This window comes from Aedes albopictus, chromosome 2 (genome assembly GCF_035046485.1).
Source record: "Aedes albopictus strain Foshan chromosome 2, AalbF5, whole genome shotgun sequence".
NCBI classification, from domain to species: domain Eukaryota; kingdom Metazoa; phylum Arthropoda; class Insecta; order Diptera; family Culicidae; genus Aedes; species Aedes albopictus.
In genome coordinates, this window is record NC_085137.1 from 363,482,441 (window position 1) to 363,505,406 (window position 22,966).

Consider the following 22,966-nt stretch of genomic DNA (forward strand, 5'->3'; position numbering starts at 1 on the left):
TTTCCGTCATCAACAATATACGGTATCTGTGACTACCACGGACAACCTAGAGCGATTGAAGCAACCGTATGTTGTCTCAACATACGCGCAGGGTCTCGAGGAAGCGTTGCTAGACGAGGGCGAGCTCAATGTGGCCCCTCTAGAGGACTGGGACTGCTGGAGAGCAATAAAAGAAGCCATCAACGACGCAACCGAGACGAGAGCACCACCAGGTACGTGGCATGGAGTCAACGAAACGAGGAGCGCAGAGCGTTTTTGGAGAAGAAGAACTCAGCAAGGGCGGTAATGCAGCAGCAAGGAACGCGGTAGAACGTGGAACGTTATGCACAGAAGCGGAAACAGCAGACCCACCTGTTTCGGGAGAGCAAGCGCGGCCTTGAGGAAGCGGAGCGCTATAAAATGGAACTGCTGTGCTGCTTCCATGAAATACGGCAGGTCTACCAGAAGTTCAACGCATTCCGCAACGGCTTCGTGTCGCGAGCCGAAATATGTACACGGTAAAAATTCTGCACGCTAGATGTAAGGGAAAAATCCCTTAACTATTCAATGTCGTAATCAACATGATCAGAAGTGCTTTTCCTTTGAGATCGCAATGCTGTCAGTGTTGATTTGAGGACCAAAACAAACCCACCAGAGAAATCAACAGAAAATCCCTTCGATTTGCACTACTGTAAAAAGCAATACGATCCAAAGTGAAAAGTTGTTGATTTGGTAATGACTGTTTTGGGCATGAAAGTAAATATAGATGACAGGCGGTAGAAAGTGCTTCGCTTCGATTCGCACCTCTCTAACAGATGTGAAGCAGTGTAGTGGTAAAATAGTTGATCGTGACTCTAAAGGTCCTGGTATCGAATCTGGGTGCGGCTGTACACATTTTTTTTTAAATTTTAGTTTTGAAATCAAAACATTGTCAACAACGAATTGATGTGAAGTTACATTAAAATTGAAGAGGCATTGGATGTTCTTTGTCAAATGATATGTAATTGATAACAAACTGATTGAACAGTAGTGCGAATTCAAGTGCCAATCAGTTTATATCACAGTGCAGATTTTTTACCGTGTAGGGATAAAGACGGGGACGAATGGCGTGAAGAACGTAGGCATGGGAGATCAAGGCAATGGAGGAAATGACGTCAGTGCAGCAGAGGACGGAAAAGAGCCAACTCTCACGTTGAGGGAAGTTAAGGATGCCATCCACAAGAAGTGAAAAGAAGAAGTATCATTTGCTATGTGAGAACTTCAGATAGAGCGATTTTGAATGCTGCCTACAAAGTGACATCCCAGATCATATTCCGTCGTGTGTCACCTAAAACGAATGAATTCGTGGAATGTTATCAAGACAGCTTTTTCGACGGCCGGTCGACAACGGATCGGATCTTTAGCGTATAGCAAATCCTCCAGAAATGCCGTGAATACCAAGTCCCAACGCATCATCTGTTCATTGACTTCAAAGCGGCATGCGACAGTAGCGACCGCACAGAGCTATGAAAAGCCATGGACGAAAACGGCTTCCCTGGGAAGCAACAGGCTCAACAGCCGGTGTACGATTCTCACGAAATCCGGTCAATGTATGTGCTTTGCGGACGACATGGATATTATAGCCAAGAACATTTAGAACGGTGGCGGAGCTGAAGACTGGTGAACTGGTGTATTGTGGTGAATGAGCTACAAACAAAGTACATGCTAGTAGACGGAACCGAACACGACAGGATTCGATTAGCTAGGAAGTACCGTAAAGATAGACGGGGATACCTTCGAGGTAGTATAGGACTTCATTTATTTTGGATCCGCTTGTGAGTCGTGGAATACGAAAGCGCATCACAAGTGGAAGTCGTGCCTACTACGGGCTGCAGAAGAAACTGTAGTTTTAAAACGATTTGCCCCCTGCACCAAATGTACCATGTAAGCCCGGTGGTCCTGTACGGTCACGAGACATAGACCATGTTCGAGGATGTGGAGTTATGAATATGAACCACGTCCTGCTGCATTCTATGGCGAACCCAGCACTCAGAAGGTGGCCAAACCCGCAACAATAACCCTACAAAGCTGGTGTTCGCTACTGATCCGGTTGTCACAAGAAGGTGTGGACAGATAGCGTTTGATGGCGGAACCAAGATCGTCTACGCTGCTCCAAAACGCTAAGGAGACGTGATGCGTGTCGTCTACGTGGGGGTGGAGATGGAATCTGCAAGCAAGCGTTGGTTTTGAATTAGACAAGCACAAGACTTCGCAGCAGAAAGGTCTCGTGGCGACGAAGCCTCTACAAGGAAATAAAGGAAGTTGATAGATATTCACAATATTAAGTGCGGCTTCCAATATCCTGGTAGCCAAATGGCGGTCGATGGTGGCACCAAGATCGACATAGGTGCACGAATCAAGAAGGCGAGGGCTGCCTTTGCGAGTTTATGAAATGCAAGGAAAAGCAATCAGATTAGTAGACGCATCAAAATCCGAATTTTCAACTCGAACGTGAAATCTATGCTGCTGTACGCCAGTGAAACTTGGTGTGTATCAGCGGAGAACACTCAACGGCTGCAGGTCTTCATCAATAGATGCCTGCGGTATATAATTCGTGCATGGTGGCCTCACAATTGTATCTCCAACGTGGAACTCCATCGTCGATGTCATCAAAGGCCGATAGTGACAGAAATTCGGGAGCGAAAGGGGGAGGTGGATCGGCCACACTCTACGCAGGGGCGGAAACGAAATCTGCAAACAAGCGTTAGACTGGAACCCAGCAGGACATCGCAGCAGAGGCAGACCCAGAGGGTCATGGCAGCGCAGCCTTAACAAGGAAATAATGGAAGTCGAAACAAATTTGACCTGGAAACAGGTCAAGGCGATGGCTGGCAATCGCCCAGGATGGAGATCTCAATTCGGCCCTTTGCACCACCATGGGAGCTCAGGACTGAAAGTAAGTAAGTATAGACATTTATCTGGGACCTGGTCAAGACTAATGCGAGCAGCCGTCCACAAGGGGTAGCTCAGGTTTCATGAGTGAAAAAGATAGAAAGTTTTCATCGCAGATAGGGTTATATAACACAAGTTAATTACTTGAACTTATCAATATTGTCATGACAATCTCTTTTATAATAGAAAGATACTTCAAGGCATGCACAGCGAAGTGAGTGTATGGATCGATGTCATTTCTTACACTGTTATGCTGTGACTGATGATAATGAAATGCGCTAACACTGATACTCATTCGTCTAATGGGTTTTTGAGTACAACCGTATTGATATCGCCGTCCAATATGTATTTATAGACATCATCAATGTTCTGAACTAGAATGGATTGTGCATTTCTAGGTGAATGATGACGGCATACCAAGTGAAGGATGAAGGGTGGTGTCTATGCTTGGATTGTGGATTGGTGGATGAAGTTCTAAAACAAGGGTGTTACACAAATGGCACTCTACCGGAAATAAAAGTGACTCTGCTCACTGCTCTGGATTACCTCGCGCTCAAGCAAAATCAATCATCAATCAGTTGGATGGCATGGCCGTGGCAGTAGTGGCATCAGCGTGTCGTAGAGCTATCTATCTAGGTTGGCGTTGGGCTAACAACGGCACAAACATTCCAATATATATTCTACAGAGTCCTCTTGGTAGTGTGTCTTGTGTGGATTCGCTACTCTCTAGACGCAGGTTTGTATTCGTGATCCTACTCGCGGGGCCGAATCAACCAAAAAGCATACCTCCTCTGGGTCTACACCTGAACGGGTTTTGCCGATCGTGTATGGGTTTTTATTGTTTTGGATTCCGTATCATCGTATTGTGGGGGGAGGAGGGCATAAGAGAGGGGGAAGAATTTTGAAATATCAATTCGCTAATCATCATCATGTGTCGGCAGCATAACAGTGCGTTTTCTGTTGTGGTGGTGAAGTATATCTACATAGCTCTGGCTAGGGTATAGAGTCAGTTAACTACCCTGGCTGCAACCGGATGTTTATGATAGGTAACTGTTTTTTCCTGTGAATGCATGTTTCCGGTATTTGTTAGAAGCCAAGCTTTAGCATTTTGTGGGGAGTCCTCAAGTTCTGAACGCATTTGCTCCAATGCAGACGTCGAACAAGCGACGAACAGCGAAGGAGGGCGAGGCTATGTGCGTGTTTGAGTGTGGTTCTAGAAACTGTTTGCATGTGAGTAACAGGTTTGCGATATTTGCACGTAATATTATTTATGCCCTCAGCTCTGGCACACTCGCATTAAAACAAAAACATAGATAATATTGAAGAATAAGAAATAAACACAAACAAATGTACATGTAGAAACCAGAAGCAGAAGTCAGATGCAAAGGAATGCAATTCCTAATAATTGAAAATGCTTCGCGAAGCAAGAATGTGTACTCGACTGGAAGATATGCATAGAGTCGAGGACGAAAGGATGTCAGTTGAAGCGGAGAAAATGTTTGTATTTATGTAGAAAGCAGAAAAAGCACACATTCAGAGTAAGATAAGGAGAGAGAGAAAATAGAGAAGTTTCTACCAACGACGGGATAGATTTATCAAAAGATTACAAGTCGTGTGGTGGGAAACGTAAACAGATGACACGGTGAAACGATAGAGAAAATTCACTACAGGAGAGGGCAGTGGCTTTTATGGGGTTTTATTATCCGTCTGTATTTAAATGCGATGGTTTGATTGCTATCGGTGGTTAATGTTTTCATAAATCATATGGGGAAGTTCCTTTGTATGCGACGTATTAATATATGTAGATTGTCAGCTGTTAACGTTATGGAGACGCTTGGTTGATATTCCCAATAAATTGCACGATTGAAAAAGGATGTTTGTAATCTCTAAACATTCCTTGGTTGGAGATTGAGATAGAAATGCAAATGTATATTATTCCATTGGGGCAGTTCAGATTTTAACCCTCCTAAGATGTTTGGATTTTCGCACCACGATGGCGTAGTATACGTGCAGCGTGCCTCTCTGGGTCATATCGACCCTAACATCCTACTAGGGTTTAACATGTCAAAACATCCAAGCTCCCATATGTTTATTATAATCCTTGGTGCAAACTAGAGTCCTACCAAATTTTCAGCCATATTATATTGGGAATTACTATGGAATTTTCAAAAAGGGCTCACCACGCTATTATTTATTCATACAACGATGAAGTCATAGAAGTAATTTCTAGAATATGTTGACGACAAGTAGAGGTTATTCTGTTCATCCTTAGTGACGTATAGAAGCACAGTAAATCTGTGTTACATCACTTATGAAACCGGATCGCTTGAAACAGTTAATAAACATCCTAATTTACTTTTCTACGAATATGCTTATCAAAGTCTACGTCGAAAGCAAACCCACATGAGCGGTCTTCTCTCGGAACCAGAACTCGTCAACGAGTAAACTTTTTGGCTCTAACGACAAGCCATGAGATTGAGCTATTCATTATCCCCGTAAGCGTACTAGTCAGATAACCTAATTTTGCTCAATCTATCACTTGAGCTGGTACCTATATCGCCCTGTTTATTTTTATCACAAAAAATGACTCCGACTTCTCGTATGCCAACGAACGTCAGGGTGTCTATCTTACTACGAGCTGTTTGCGAAAATAATTAATTAGCAAATGACGACAAGCAATTTGCCATGGCGGCGGCTCTTCGTGCGACTCGAAGCTTTTCACACATGCTACCTCCTCCCGTACTGTATGTTGGTGGGCAGCATGCTGATGGTTGCCCTCTTTTCTACAAGTCCGCTTCAAGCTCTCCATATTCAATTTGGAAAGCTACCAGGTGATGACAGCGACGACGGAAGGACATGGCACTGTATAGTGCTCTCATCTTTTGAACAGCACTTGTTCCAGTTTCGTTTGGTAAATTGTGAATAAATATTTAACGTCAGTCAATTTAACAAAAGTGTCACACATGTGATGCGCACTATCACAGAGAACAGACGTCCGAGTTAGAGCTGTAAAATTGTTTTTCTCATAGATTGCATTATAGTTCAAAGTGTGTAAAGCTAGAATATTGTGAGAAGGTAGCAATCTGCTCAAATTGATTTTATAAGTACAGTATTGCATCAAAAGTTTCCCATATGATTTATGAAGAACTGTTGCAGCTTGCTTGTTTAGGTGTAAAATGTGAGTACAGGTGGAAGAGGGCAACTTCCCAGTTTGGTAAGACTTCTAGAATGGAACATGATGGATATGGGACAAGTGAGGAAGGGAAAAAGAAACGTCATGAATGCGATGAAGTTTTTCATTGTAAAATAATTTCATAATACAGTCGGCAAACTTTATCATGGTTCTTCGGAGTGTGAACGTTGCTGTGTGTATGTGTTTGAGGATGATTGTTTTCTGGTGAATAGTATGTACAAGTGCGCAAGGATATACATTTGTCATCTCGAAATTGTAGCCGAGAGAAATGGAAAGTTTTTACCATTTCGCATTTTGAAATTACGAATCTTTCAGTGTGCTTTGTTGGATACATGAGAAACTAACGGAATCGATACTTACTCGAACTTTCCGTAATGGTTTTCGGGCTACCGGGTTCAATCTCGATCTCGGTATCGATGCAGACGGATGCTAGGTCTTCGATGCCGACCGGTTCCAGCTGGTCGGAATCGATATTAGGAACTACGATTACGACATCACCACGGTCGTTCGATTGACCGCTGCTGTTTCCCACATACTGCGGTGGAATAGAGCTGAAATGAGAAAATATTGTCAGTGATATGATTGATTCAACCTTCTTAATGAATTAAGAAAAAGGTTGCATATTATACATTTAGGATAAAAAATGACCCATAACTCTGAAGCGCTCGGATTTTTGGTAGTGGGTGGTGGCTTCAAATTCACAAATTTTCACTAATTTTCAATTCAAACAAACGTCGTGCTAAGAACAAAAAAACTGGGATTTTTTAAATTTATGAATGGCTTCAGGGACACCTTCAGAAATTTCTCAGGAATCCCGCAAGGCACTTCTCCAGGATTTTTTTCTTCGTGAAATTCCCCATTGATGTTTTCGGGGTTTCGATAGTGATTGTTTCAGGGTTAGTTCCGAGAAATGCTTCAGTGCTTTTAGACATTCTTACAGATACTACAAAGATGGATTCCTTCTAGAATTTCATTATGTTTTCCTTCAGTGATTCTATCATGTATTCCCCCAGAGATTCCTTCAGGAATTTCTAAGGTATTTATTTTGAGTTATTTTCATGGATTTCGCCATGTATTTATTTAATTTCATTAGAAATTCTTCCAATATTTCCATCTGGAACTACTGCAGGAATTCTTCTAAGAATCTGTTTAGAAATCTCTCCTAAGATTTCCTTTGGAATTCCTATTGGGATTGCTTCTGGGACTTCTCCTGGGCTTTCTACAGGAATTTCTCCAAGGATTTTCTCAGGAGTTTCTTTTGAGATTCTTCCAGAAACTGATCAACTGATCAATGGATTATTTCAGGAATTACTCCACGAACTCTTCCTGGGGTTCCTTCAGAAGTTTCGCTGGGCATTCCTTCAGAATAATAATTGTACGATTTAGACTGAAGATCAACCTTTGCAATGCGAAATGCTGTAATTCCACACTTGTCATGCAATAATCCTTTAGATTGGCATTATCAATGTAATGATGCATAAGATTTTTCTTTACATTAGGGTGCATTAAAATATGATATAAGATAATTCAATAATTCAACTCTGCAAAAACTGAATAAATGCAATGTACAAACTAGCAAAAGTTGTTCTAACGATACAATTATAAAAGCTTGACTCGAAAGGTAAACAAATGAAATCAAGAAGAGCGAACAACTTTACGGTCAACTCTAGCGGTCTTCAACAATTCTGGTTCGACTCCCGACTCCCGACCAACTTAATCCCCGTTTGAGACACCGATCGACGACTTTCTTCAGCTAAACGTTTTTAGAGATGACCTTCTTTTCTGTGGGCTGCTATTCTATCACATGCCAATAATAATGGAAACCAAAATTAGCGTATGAGCGGTGTACAAATGGTGTTTTAAATTTCTTATATTGATTAAATATCTTCTAAAATGCATTATGTATTTATCAGTATTTTATCAGAATGTGATTACAGGGATTCTATTACGTATGACATAGTCGTTTTGTCCTCTACTGCAATGGTTGAGACAGAAGAACAGTTTCCTTTTAGTTAATGAAATATCTGTTGTTATCACTGCAGCATTAACGGTCCAAGGTGGCAGCGTGTATGGAACTCATCATGCGGTCTTCAACACTTCTGGTTCGACTCCCGACCCGGCAACAAAAAAAATAATGGTTAAAACAATCATGTGTGGGGGGCATTAGTACCGTCGATAACAAAACGGTGCTAAAATAGTTATTTATGCAACAAGTTGCAAAATGATGTTTTTTTCAGCACGAGTCGTACGTTTATCCAACGAGGCTTGCCGAGTTGGATAAATACGACGAGTGCTGAAAAAATCGAGTTTTGCAACGAGTTGCATACAAAGTTTTTTGTAATTGCAAAAAATACCCATCTGTATAATATATTCTTGCTATACGAACATCTATCAAGAGCAACCACGTGCCACCATTTTTGCGCGTCAACGTGCTGCTTTTGTTCGATCAGGTAGGCTGTGATAGGGCAGGTGTCAGAAATTTGCAAGCTCCCGTCGTCGTCATACCGCAGCATGGGCAAGAGGAAAAAGTTTCTGCTGCTGTTTCTACGCCTGATCTGCTGCAGTCCTAATCACATCCTGAAAGGTCCTAATTCGGATTCGAGCTGCTCAGAGAACGTAGAAGCAGCAACTGTGTCTACAGCAGCCGCGAAAGCTATCGAAAAGTGGGTTCTGGCAAAGGTGCCGAAAAGTGCTACTTTTCAGCACCCTTAAGAGTGCCGAAAAGTAGTACTTTTCGGCACTTTTGTTTTAGTGAAGAAAAGTAGGCCGTTTTATCATTGTACCCGCGAGTGAAAAGTAGGGGAAAACGCAACGCAATTACAAAAATAGATTTTTGTTTTGGTTTTTCGTGTACACGTATTACGCATGTGCAAATGCAAATGTATAGCACATGCATTTATGTTACTTTAGCAATGGCTGTCAGCGTTCTGCAATATGTGGCACCAATTTGATTTTAGTGGGGCCCTTTTCGACTTTAATATTGCTTCAATGAGGTGTTTAAAGTAATGCAGCATTATATTCACAATTTTATGTATCAATATATGGCAAAATTGATGCACTTATATACGGTTTCGTGGTTACTTGGGTAGTTTTGTTTTTCATGATTTCCTTCTGCGATTCCTTCAGAAGTTCCTCCTGGAATTTCTTCAGGCATTTCTTTTAGGATTCCTTCAAGAACTCCCACTGGGGTTTCTTCAAGAATTGCTCTTGGGATTCCTTCAGACATCTCCTGGGAATTATTCAAATGTTCTTTTTTTTTCGTCCCCGCTGTTGGGGGAAATGAGGTCACTGCTTCCAATATGATGAACTGTTGTGGTTTAAAGTTCCTTCAAGGATATGAATAGAAATCCCTTTACAATTCGTCCAGCAATATTTTTCGAGATTCCACCTGGGCTTTCTTCAGGAGCTCCTCCATGAATTCCTACAAGAGTCCCTCCAGGAATTTTCCAGCAATTCTTCAAGGGATTCCTCAGAAATTCTGGAAAACTTTCAGAAATTGCTCTACGAATTATTTTATGAATTCCTCCACAAACTCCTCCTAGTATTACTTCAGAAATTCATTCAATCTATCGGGAATTCCTCCTGTTTTTTTTTGGAAATTCATGGAGGAATTACTCCAGGAATTCCTCTAGGAATTCTTCAAGATATTCCCTGAGAAACTCCTTTTGGGATCTGCTTCAGGAACTACTCTGAGAATTATTCCAGAAGTTTCGTCATGAACTTTTCTTAACATTTCTTTAGACATTCCTCCTGGAAATGATTCAGGGAATCCTTCTGGGATTTCTTTAGGAACTGCTTCTGCCATTCCTTCATGAATTCCTTCTGGAATTGCTTCCCTAGCTTTTCTTGGGATTCCATCAGGTATTCTACCTGGCACTACTTTAGGAACTCCTTCAGAAATTTCCCTCGTGATTCCTTCGTCTGGGATTTCTTCAGAGTTTCTACCTTCGAATGCTTCCGGAATTTTACTTGGCATTTCTTCAGGAACTCCTCTTGCGATTCCTTCAGGAACACCTTCTTAGATCATTTCTGCCAGGGATTCTCCGGGAATTTTGGGGTGTCTAACTGGGATTTCTTCAGGAATACCTCTAGGAATTCTTCCAAAATTTACCAGGGATTCATCCAGATATTCCCATAGGGATTTCTGTATGAATTCCTGCAGGGATTCTTTCAGGAATTCTTCCAAGGATTTCCTCAGCAATTCCTCCTGGAAATTCTTTTAGATTTCCACCTGGGATTCGTCGGGAGTTTCAATTGGGATTTTTTCAGGGATTTCTCATGTTATATCTCCAGGAACTTCACCAGCGATTGTTGAAGAATTGCTCCAAGGATACCTCCAGGCATCATCTAGGAATTGCTCAAGGACTCTAGACATTTCTCTAGGCCAGAGTTTTTCAGATCTTTTGTCGCGCGGTGAACTTCGTGAACATATATTGCTACATAGAACACTCCTTCAAATAATTTTAAAGATGAAATTTAAAATTTATCACAAATCTTTTCGCAGGTCGTTATTATTTTAACACTGACTTATAATTGTTAGAAATTTTTGGACAAAGTTCTAAGTCAGAACCTGGTTTCTGGTGGAATTTACCGGAACCTGGATAATATACAATTTTCAGTGGAATTCTAACGAGAAATTCATTTTGGTGCAATATTTGGCGAATATTACTTCAAAGATCTGAGAAAAGGAGAGAAGAGAAATTTCAACTCCCATTAAGATACTTGGTGAATGACCTGGAAGATAATTAATAGGCCTCTTCTCAGATCAGACACTCATCGAAAAGCTTAATGCTGAATTATAAAATAAAAATTTCAAAAAATTCTTGCAACGAAAACTTTTTATCTAACTGTTTTTTTTCGAAGATGCATCGGAACTTCCCTCCGACAATGCTCCTCCATCAACTGGCAGCATAAAAGAAATGCCAGACTGGATCGAAACAAACGACACCTACCGAGAGCGAGAATCTCTCGAAGATATTGCTCTCATAACAATTTCGAATTATGTTCACTATTCATGAGAGCTGTCGCCGCGATGCACTTGGCATGGCTTCGTGGGGCTCTAAGTGCACCGCGGTGCGCGATCCGAACACCTCTGCTCCAGACATTCCTCTAGCGATTCGTCCAGAAATACCTCCAAAATTCCTCTAGCAATTTCTTGAGGAGTTCTTTCAGGTATTCCCTCAAAATCCCTCCAGGGATTCTCACAGGAATTCCTCCAGGAGTTTACTCAGAAATTCCTTATGCAATTCGTCTAGAAACTGCTCCAGGAATTATTCCTCAATTCAAAATTTCCCACAGGAATTCCTCTAGGAATTCCTCCATGGACACTTCCAGGAGTTCCTCCAGAAACTCCTTCAGAAATTCCTCTTGGAATTCACGAGCTCATTTTGAGATTCCCTTCAGAATCTCCATTGGGATTCCTTCTGGATTTCCTTCTAGGATTCCCGATGAGATTTTTTCAGAAATAAATTCTAAGATTCCTTAAAAAATCCATAATCTTTTCCAGGGATTCTCAAAAGAAATACCTGCAGATACTTACTTACCGGTCAGGCTAAGGCCGGGGTGGCCTCTGCTGTACATAGTAGCCGCCTCCATTCCACTCGGTCCATGGCTGTTTGTCTCCAGTTCCGCACTCTGCGTAGGGTCCGCAGATCGTCCTCCACTTGGTCGACCCACCTAGCTCGCTGCGCTCCACGTCTTCTTGTACCGGTCGGATGACTCTCGAGAACCATTTTAGTCGGGTTGCTATCCGACATCCTGATGACGTGACCCGCCCACCGTAGCCTCCCGATTTTCGCGGTATGGACGATGGTTGGTTCTCCCAGCAGCTGATGCAGCTCGTGGTTCATTCGCCTTCTCCAAGTCCCGTCTTCCATCTGCACTCCGCCGTAGATGGTACGCAACACCTTCCGTTCGAAAACTCCAAGGGCGCGTTGGTCCTCTGCACGTAGGGTCCATGTTTCGTGCCCATAGAGGACGACCGGTCTAATCAACGTTTTGTAGATGGTTAACTTCGTGTTACGGCGAACTTTATTCGATCGTAGAGTTCTGCGGAGTCCAAAGTAAGCACGATTTCCTGCCACAATGCGCCTCTGAATTTCTCTGCTGGTGTCGTTGTCGTCGGTCACCAGTGAGCCCAAGTACACGAATTCTTCAACCGCCTCGATTTCATCACCGTCGATATGAATTCGGGGTGGCGGGCGCGGTGATTCCTCCCTGGAGCCCTTTGCCATCATGTACTTTGTCTTCGACACATTAATGACTAATCCGATTCGCCTGGCTTCCCTCTTTAGTCGGATGTACGTTTCCGCCATCGTCTCAAATTTACGAGCAACAATATCAATATCATCGGCGAAACCAAGCAGCTGAACGGACTTCGTGAAAATCGTCCCACTCGTGTTTATCCCCGCTCTTCTTATTACACCCTCCAAAGCAATGTTGAACAGCAAGCACGAAAGACCATCACCTTGTCGTAACCCTCTGCGAGATTCGAAGGGACTCGAGAGTGTCCCTGATACTCGAACTACGCACATCACTCGATCCATCGTCGCCTTGATCAACCGTATCAGTTTATCCGGGAATCCGTATTCGTGCATAATCTGCCATAGCTGTTCTCGATCGATTGTATCATATGCCGATTTGAAATCGATGAACAAGTGATGTGTGGGCACGTTGTATTCGCGGCATTTCTGCAACACCTGGCGGATGGCGAACATCTGGTCCGTTGTAGCGCGTTCACCCATGAATCCAGCCTGATATTGCCCCACGAACTCTCTTGCAATCGGTGATAGACGGCGGCATAAAATTTGGGAGAGTATCTTGTAGGCAGCGCTCAGTAGTGTGATCGCGCGGTAGTTTCCGCAATCCAACTTGTCGCCCTTTTTGTAGATGGGACACACGATACCTTCCATCCATTCCTCCGGTAATACTTCCTCCTCCCAAATCTTGGTAATGACCCAGTGTAGTGCTCTCACCAGTGCTTCTCCACCGTATTTTAGAAGCTCGCTTGGTAGTTGATCTGCTCCAGCGGCTTTGTTGTTTTTCAACCGGCCAACCTCCTCCTCAATCTCTTGAAGGTCAGGGGCCGGAAGTCTTTCGTCCTGTGCACATACTCCTAGATCTGTTACCACGCCACCTTCGGTACTTGCAACGTCGCCATTGAGGTGCTCATCGTAATGCTGCCGCCACCTGTCGACCACCTCACGCTCGCTCGTGAGAATATTCCCGTGATTATCTCGGCACATGTCGGCTTGTGGCACAAAGCCTCTGCGCGAGCGGTTCAGCTTCTCGTAGAACTTTCGTGTGTCCTTAGCGCGGTACAGCTCTTCCATCGCTTCGCGATCTCTTTCTTCCTGCTGGCGCTTCTTTATCCGGAAGACTGAGTTCTGCCTGTTCCGCGCCTGTTTGTAACGTGCCTCATTCGCTCTCGTACGGTGTTGCAGCATTCTCGCCCATGCTGCATTCTTCTCGTTTTTCAACTGTTCACATTCGCCGTCGTACCAGTCGTTTCTGTGATTCGGAGTCGCGAAGCCTAGTGCTGTAGCCGAGGTACTACCTATGGCGGATCGGATGTCCCTCCAGCCATCTTCAAGTGTAGCTGCGCCAAGCTGCTCTTCCGTTGGTAGGGACACTGCTAACTGCTGCGCGTAGTCTTGAGCCACTTCTACGTTACGAAGTTGCTCGATGTTGAGCCGCGGCGTTCGACTTCGACGCGTGGTGATAACTGTCGAAAGTTTTGAGCGCATGCATACAGCGACTAAGTAGTGATCCGAATCTATATTCGCACTGCGGTATGTGCGGACGTTGGTTATATCCGAGAAGAATTTACCGTCGATTAGAACGTGGTCGATTTGGTTTTCTGTTTGGTGGTCGGGTGATCTCCAGGTGGCTTTGTGGATATCTTTGCGGGGAAAGAAGGTGCTTCGGACTACCATACCACGGGAGGCTGCAAAGTTTACGCATCGCTGGCCGTTATCATTCGTTACGGCGTGCAGGCTGTTTCGCCCGATTACCGGTCTGTACATTTCCTCCCTTCCTACCTGCACGTTCATGTCGCCGACAACGATTTTCACGTCACGCGGCGAGCAACCATCGTATGTTTGCTCTAACTGCGCGTAGAACGCTTCTTTCTCGTCATCGGGTCTCCCTTCGTGTGGGCAGTGGACGTTGATGATGCTGTAGTTGAAGAAACGGCCCTTAACTCTCAACATGCACATCCTTGCGTTGATTGGCTGCCACCCGATCACACGTTGTCGCATCTTGCCCAACACTATAAATCCTGTTCCCAGTTCATTGGTGGTGCCACAGCTTTGGTAGAAGGTAGCCGCTCGATGCCCGCTTTTCCACACTTTCTGTCCAGTCCAACAAAGTTCCTGCAACGCCACGATGTCGAAGTTGCGGGGATGTAGTTCGTCGTAGATTATCCTGTCACATCCTGCGAAACCTAGTGACTTGCAATTCCATGTTCCAAGTTTCCAATCGTAGTCCTTATTTCGTCGCGTGGGTCTTTGCCGATTGTATCGAGTCGTATTTTCTCCTATGTTATTCGCAATGGGGATTTTTACGGGTGGCTTATTGGGCCTACGCCAACACTCCTGTCTCGCCGGAGGGCCATCGTGCCAGTTCTGTTTAACGTCCCAACCAACACTGGGACGACCACGCTGATGGGGCTACCACCTTGGATCTAGCTGGGCGTGGTGCAGCGTTTCTTACTCAGCCGCTGGATGCCAGAACAGACGCTGTTTGAGCCGCACCTCCTTGGTGAACAGACACTCGGATCGTACCTCCTCAATCTAGCTGAAGTCAGAAGGACAACAGTGCCCAGGCTGCGCTACCAGCTAAGCACACAACTCTTAGCTGGCGGTCTTTGTCATCGTTTGACCCGTGGAAGCATGAGGTAGGAACTTGTGAGGACCAGAGCTATATTGGACGCTCTCCTTATCGACTCACCGTTTTGCAGCCCAAAATACCTGCAGATGCATCCAGCGATTTGTCTTGATATTCTGCATTCAGGAGCCAGGAAATTCTCCAGGAATTCATCCAGGAATCCTTTCAAAATTTTCTCCAAGAAATCCTTCAGCAGTTCATTCACGGATTCGTTCAAGAATTTTATGCACCTCCCCACCATCCATCCTCTCCTCTCCTCTTCTTGGCGTAACGTTCTCATTGGGACAAAGCCTGCTTCTCAGCTTAGTGTTCTATGAGCACTTCCTCAGTTATTAACTGAGAGCTTCCTCTGCCAATGACCATTTTGCGTGTATATCGTGTGGCAGGCACGAAGATACTCTATGCCCAAGGAAGTCAAGGAAATTTCCTTTACGAAAAGATCCTGGACCGACCAGGAATCGAACCCGTCACCCTCAGCATGGTCATGCTGAATACCCGTGCGTTTACCGCCTCGGCTATATAGGCCCACCATCCATGCATTCCTTTAAGAATGCCCCAGCAGTTCCTGCAAGGAAATCCTTTAGATTTAGATATTCGTCCTGCGGTTCATTCAGGAATACATCCAGAGATTCTTTGTTTTTCACTCCAAAAATCTTTCGGAAAGTCAACCACGGATTTCTTCAGGAACTCCACCAGAGATTCCTCTAAAACATTTTCCAGGGATATCTTAAGGAGGTTTCTTTACAAATTCCAACAGGAATTGTATCGAAAAAATTTCAAGGTAGAATTTAGAAATTCCCCTGGGAATGCCCTGAGAGTTTAATGCAACGTTTTGGCAAGGCAAAAGTAGGGTTTTCATGCAAAATCTTATACAAATCTCTTTTGGAGGGATCTACCACATTTGGCATAATGACGTTTGTCTCAATGCCATTGGACATATGTAACTCCGTTAGCGTTAGCGTTAGCGTAGTTACGGTATACTTCGTAGATTGGACACTAACAACATTCATGTACCTTCTGCTAATCTTGCTCGGATTACTTTTCGGAACAAAGCCAGGGAGTTAACTTTGCTCCAATCTTATGCAAGAATACCAAAAGCACAAATGTCATTATTCCCGGCCACGCCCATATTTACCGTAACTTGGGATAGGGGAAGGAAATGTGTATGAAGCACTTATTTAAGAGGCCTCCGACTCAGTGACACTCTCATAAGTACTACGGAGTGGGTGGTTGGGAGATGTATTATGTAGGTCAAGGATTCGCCTGAAAAGCTGGCGATGGACCCATGACATTGGTTGTTTACTTGGTTAAAATTTAATCTTTTGAAAGCCGGCAATCAAAAGAGATTTTTTTCTATTTATTGTTTAACCCTCGAGCAGTTGCGTCTTTGACTACCTGCAGCGACACCGCGCTCTCGCTGTATACCACAAATGTGCATTTTTCATGGTGCGTGTACTCAGTACACGACGCGACCGCTCCCGGGTTAAATAATTATGTTTCTGCTCAGTAGGAGGCCCAAGCAGAACCGATCCCTCCAGGGTCATCGGAACATTACAATAGATGTTTGAAACGCGTGAAAAAAAACTGGCTATTTGAGAAAAAAAACCTCAATTTACATAAAAAAAAACGCGAAAACAACGAAGAAAAAAAAAACATCTCAATTTATTGAAAAAAAAAAAAAATACGGAAAACGAGCTGAAGAAAATAAAATTAAAAGATATTTTTTCTATTTATTGCATAAATACGTATGATTCGGCTCAGTGCGAGGCACAAGCAGAACCGATCCCTCCAGGGTGCAATAAATGTTTAACACGCAACCCAAGTAACACACTTGTCACCGAAGAGTCACGGCGGCGCAGGTTTTTGTTACGGAGAAGTCACTGTGACTTACTTCTAACAAATAAACACTTACTTGTTAGAAGTAAGTCACAGTGACTTCTGCACAACAAAAACCTGCGCCGCCGTGACTCTTCGGTGACAAGTGTGTTACTTGGGAAGGAAAAAAGAAAAAAATGGTGACTCGAAAATTTTCTTCGAAGACTTCGGCGACTTCGAAGAATTTCTCCACGGATTTTCCCAAAAACTGATCAAGGAATTATATCAGAAATTACTCCACGAACTCTTCTCGAGGTTCCTGGAGGAGTTTCTCTAAGCATTCCTTCAGAGACTCCACCTGCGATTTTTTTCAAGAATTTCTTCTGAGATTCCTTCAGAACTGCCTCCTGGAGGCATTTCTCCTAAAATTTCTTCAAGAATTCGCACTGGGATTCCTTCAAGAATTTCTCCTGGGATTCTTTCAGAAATGCCTCCAGGAAGTTATTCAGAAACTTTTTTTTCTCCTCCCTGTGGGGGGAAATTAAGCGACCGCGATGCACCGCTTCCAATTAGCTAAACTTTTGCGGTATAAAGTTCCTTCATGGATTCCTTTAGAAATCTATCCTGGAGTTCCCTTAGAATTCCTCCATATATTGCTTCTGCGATTCCTCCTGGGGTTTCTTCAGGAATCCTTCCAGGAGTTTCTCCGGCAATTGTTTAGAAGATTTCTCAGAAATACCTTCTGAGATTCTTTCAGGTACTGCTCCAGGAATTATTTAAGGAATTCCTCCAAGGATTCCTCCACAAACTCCTCTTGGAATTCCTTCAGTAATTCTTCCAAGTTATTAGGAGCTCTTTTTTTTTTAAGAAATTCATGGAGGAGTTCCTCCAGGGATGTCTTGAGAAATTTTTTCTTCGATTCCTTAAGGAACTGCTCCAGGAATAATTTCAGGAATTCCTCTATGGACTCTTCTTTGGATTCCTTCAGGAATTCCCCCTGGGAATGATTCAGGCAGGAACTCATTCTGAGATTTTTTCGGGAACTGTTCCTGTTTTTTTTTCTGGAACTGCTTCTGCGATTCCTTCATGAATTTCTGCTTGGATTTTTTTTCAGGACCTCCGCCTAGGATTTCATCAGAATTTCTATCTTTGATTCCTTCAAGAATTCTACCTGTCATTACTTCAGGAATTTCTCCTGGATTTTTTTCGAATTCTCCTGGATTATTTGTAGGAATTCCTCCTGTGGTTCCTCCAGTGATTCTTCAGGAATTTCTTCTAGGATATCTACCTCGGTTTTTTCTTGAATTTATCCTGTGATTCCTTCAGCAACTTTTTCAGTGATTGTGCAAGAATACCTCCAAGGATTCCTTCAGGAATTCTTCAAGGTATTTTTCTAGTAATTCCTCTAGGGAGTCTTCTAGGATTTCTTCGAAAGATTTCCATAGGCAGTCCTCTAGATATTCGTCCACTAATTCCTTCAGGATTACTCCAGGAATTTCTCTAAGAAATCCATCAGAGATTTCCTCATTATTATTATTATTTTTCTTTATTATCGAGATTTTCAGCCCTCGGCGTTTTCATCTCGGAAGATTTCCTCAGGAATTCCTCCAGGGATTCCCTTGAGAATTCCTACAGTGGTTCCTTTCTGTGATTCTTCTAGAAACAGCTCCAGAAATTATTTCAGGAATTCATCCACGAACTATTATTCGGATTTTCCTCAGGAATTCCTTCAGGATTTTCTTAGAAATTTCGCCAGGGATTTGATCACGAATCCTTTCAGCGATTTATTTTCGAATTCTACGTGTGGTTCCTCCAGAAATTCTTCAGGAATTTATTCTGTGATTTTTTTTTCAGAATATCTACCTGAGATTTTTTCAGGAATTTCTTCTGGAGTATCTTTAGCAACTCCTTCAGCGATTGTTCAAGAATTTCTCCAAGGATTCACTCAGGAATTCCTCCAGCAAATTTTCTAGTAATTCTTCCAGGCCTTCCTCTAGCTATTCGTCCACGAATTTCTCCAGGATTCCTACAAGAATTTCTCTAGGAACACCTCCAGAGGTTCCCTAAGAAATTCCTTCTGGGATTCTTCTAGAAATTACTCCAGGATCATTTCAGGGATTCATCCACGAATTATTCTTGAGATTCTTTCAAGAATTGCTCTAGAGATTGCTCTTCCTTCTCCTCCTGAGATTTCGAGGATTTCTTCAGAAATTCCTCATAGGATTCCTCTAGAAATTCGTCTTCAGGAATTTCTCCTAATGTACCTTCAGAAAATCCTTCAAGGATTTTCAGGAATTCCTTCTGGGATTTCTTTACGAATTACTCCTGAGATTCCTTCAAGAATTTCTTCAGGAATTTCTTTATGGGTTTGTAAGAGACTTCAACTCCAGGGATTCTCTTAGGATCTCCTCCTAGGATTTATTCCAAAATTCCTCGATTCTTTCAAAAATCCTTCTGGAACCCATCTCCAATTTGTGGAATCGAAAATTGAGAAATCTAATTTCTCAAGGAATTTCTCCAGGGATTATCCGGGAATCGCTCCAGGGATTCCTCCAGGAATCTTTCCATGAATACCTCTAGAAATCTTTCCAGGAATACCTCCTGGAATCTCTCCAAAAATTCCTCTAGGAAGGAATCCCTTCAGGAATACCTCCAGGAATCGCTCCAGGAATTCCTTCAGGGATTTCTGCTGGGATTTTTTCTGAAATTAATTTTGGGGCTCTTTCAAAAATTCCAGAAATCCTTCCATAATCTTTTCCAAGGATGCACCCAAGAATTTCCCAAAAGAAGTACCTGCAGATTAAAACAAAATTCTTTTAAGGATTTTTAGAGGAATTCCTCCAGTGATTTGTTTTGATATTCTGCATTCAGATGCCAGGAAATTCTGCAAGAATTCATCCAGGAAGTCATTCAATTTTTTTCCAAGAAATCCTTTAGGAGTTTATTCACGGATTGATTAAGGAATTCTCCCCTCCCCCCATCCATGCATTCCTTTAAGAATGCCCCCAGCAGTTCTTGCAAGGAAATCCTGCGATTCGGTCAGGAATACATCCAGAGATTCTTTATTTTTCTCTCCAAAAATCCGGAAAGTCAACCATGGATTTCTTTGGAACTCCCCTAGAGATTTCCCTAGAAAATTTTGCAGGGATGTTTTAAGGAGGTTTCTCTAAACATTCCTACAGGGATAATTCCGAAAAAATTTCAAGGTAGAATTTAAAAACTCCCCTGGGAATGCCCCGGGAGTTTACTGCAACGTTTGTTTTAGGGCTTATTCGTGAAAAAGGCAAAAGCAGGCTTTCATGCAAAATCTTATACGAATTTCTTTTGGAGGGATCTACCTCATTTGGCATAATGGCGTTTGGCTTAATGCCATTGGACATAACTCCGTTTGCTTTAAAGCCATTCGGCATAATGGTCATTTAGCATGATGACGTTTGTGCATACCCGGGCAGACAAGAATATCTAAATCAAATCTCAAATCGAACAATTTTTGTTGTCATAGCTCGATGTGATTTTGATGTGTTATTCAATAATTTTAAGAATATCTCAAAGTGATATGATATCAGTTTTTGTTCTTGTCAAAATATATGAAAATTTCTACATAAGAACAAATTAAGCTCTCCTACACGAAATGGAACACATACACTCAGAGAGATGGCTCAATGTTAGTGAAATACCATGTGCCCCTTTCTGAGCTGGGGAAATGAAGAACCTCATGCTTTTGTTACCATGATATTCACAACCGTGAGCCGCAGTTGAGTGGTAAGCATCGCCGCCTGTGAATCCTAAGGTCGTAGGTTCAATGCTGGATATTGGCATTTTTATTTTCAAGAAAATGGTCGACTAATCTTGTCTGCTATTGTTTTGATCTTGTAATATCTTAACAAGCTATTGGGCACTTCTCCATACTAAATTATTTTTAATTGGAGGGCTTTCTTTGCCAGCCATTACATGAATTTCTATATTGTGAGGCAAGCACAATGATACACTATGCCCAGGCAGTTGTGAAAATTTTCCCGACCGGGACGGGAATCAAACCCGCCGTCTCCGGATTGGCGATCCATAGCCTTAACCACTAGGCTAACTGAAGATCCTAGAATATAGAAAGTCTCAAAGACAAATCAATCAATTGTTATGCCAAATAACCATTATGTCAAATGACCGTTATGTCAAATTTTATTATGTCAAATGGGGTAAAGTGTGTGTGCAAAAAACTCACATCACTTTTTGGCAGTAAACCTCAATCGATTTTAATGACCCACGGTTCATTCGTCGCGGCATATAGTCTCATTATTTCCTATTGAAAATGGTTCGGATCGGTCCAGCCGTTCCGGAGTTATGGCCATTTAGGTGTTCCGGACCGGTACCCCTGGTAGGTGTCAGACATAAAAATGCAACAAACCCATGCATGCGACATATCAAACCACGGCATTTTTGATGATATGATGAACGGTAAGCAATAAAATAGTCTCAGACCATATCAGAACCGGTAGCGTTCCGGAACCGGTTCCGGATGTCCCGCCGGAAGTTGCCAAATATAAAAGAGAACCAAACCCATGCATGCGACACATCAAACAGCGGCATTTTCGATAGCCTGATCACGGTTAGCAGAAAAACAGTATAAGACCATATCTGAACCGGTAGTGTTCCGGAACCGGATGTGGGTGTCCCGCCGGAAGTGGCCAAATATAAAATTGAAAATAACTCATTCATGCCACACATCAAACAGCAACATTTTCGGTAACCTGATGAACGGTTGGCAGGAAAATAGTATCAGACCATATCTGAACCGGTGGTGTTCCGGAACCGGTTCTGGATGTCCCGCCAGACGTGCTCAAATATAAAAGAGAATAAAACTATGCATGCGACACATCAAACAGCTGCATTTTCGATAACCTGATGAACGATAAGCAGGAGAATAGTCTCAGACCATATCTGAACCGGTAGTGTTCCGGAACCGGTTCTGGATGTCCCGCCAGACGTGCTCAAATATAAAAGAGAATAAAACTATGCATGCGATACATCAAACCACGGCATTTTCGATAATCTGATGAACGGTAAGCAGGAAAATAGTCTCAGACCATATCAGAACCGATAGTGTTCCGGAACCGGTTCCGAGGGTCCCGATGGATGATTGCAAACTTTTTAAGGAGTAATAGAGGATCATTAATGGTGAAAAAAATGTGTACGCATATGGTCAAATCTCAACCGTTACGTAGTAATTGAACTTTACATGTTTTGTTTCGGATTATAGCTCGAGCCGAACCGGTGTTTTACCGCATTGTTTGCTACTAAAAATGGTTCGGATAGGTCGAGGCGTTCCGGAGTCATGGCCATTTCAGTGATTCGGACCAGCACCGGTGGAACTGGCCGAAGCCCCATCACACATCAAACTGCGGCGATTTTTGTAACCTTTAGCATGGTTTACGAATTTTATGCGGAAACGAACACCGGGGACCAGAAATTCCACGATTTCGGTCTAAAATTCAAGATGACAGCCTGATATTCAAGATGGCGGCTCCAAATTCAAGATGGCGAATGTTTAATGGAGTTGAAGGACCTGACACCATACAATATGCGTATATTTGATATGGGGAAGAAGTCTGAACTCCAAAAATGGCGACCAGAATATCCAAGATGGCGGTTCAACATTCAATATGGACGGCTGTTTAATGGAGTTTCAGGCTCTAAAGCCATGCAATATATGTATATTTGATATTGAAAAAAAGATGTCTGGAGTTCAAAAATGACGATTAAAATATCCAAGATGGCGACCAAAATATCCGAGATTGCGTCTCAAAATTCAAGATGGCGACTGTTTAATGAGGTTTTAGGACTTGAAACCATGCAATATGTGTATATTTGATATGGGGAAGAAATCTGGGCTCCAAAAATGCAAAAATGACAAACGGAGTATCGAAGATGGTGGTCTAAAATCCAAGATGGCAGCTCAAAGCTCAAAATGACTTCTGTTTAATGGAGTTTTAGGCTCAAAACCATGCAATATGGGTATATCTGGTATTGGGACGAAGTCTGGAGTACAAAAATGAAGATTAAAATATCCAAGATGGCGTCTCAAAATTCATGATGGCAGTATAAGCTTCAAGATGGCAGCTGTTTAGGCTTAGGTTTAGGCTCTAAAACCGTTCAATATGGGTATAT

General features: G+C 42.8%; 1 protein-coding gene across 10 annotated transcripts in view; it reads right to left on the bottom strand.

Annotated features, from left to right (window-relative positions):
• LOC109622630 (potassium voltage-gated channel subfamily KQT member 1) overlaps window positions 1-22,966 on the bottom strand; it is a 601,129-nt gene that overhangs the window by 33,171 nt on the left and 544,992 nt on the right. For all 10 annotated transcript variants that reach the window (XM_062852911.1, XM_062852912.1, XM_062852913.1 and 7 more), the window contains one exon: window positions 6,464-6,654. In XM_062852911.1, coding sequence (XP_062708895.1) covers window positions 6,464-6,654 — 191 coding nt within the window. The remainder of the gene's footprint in view (window positions 1-6,463; window positions 6,655-22,966) is intronic.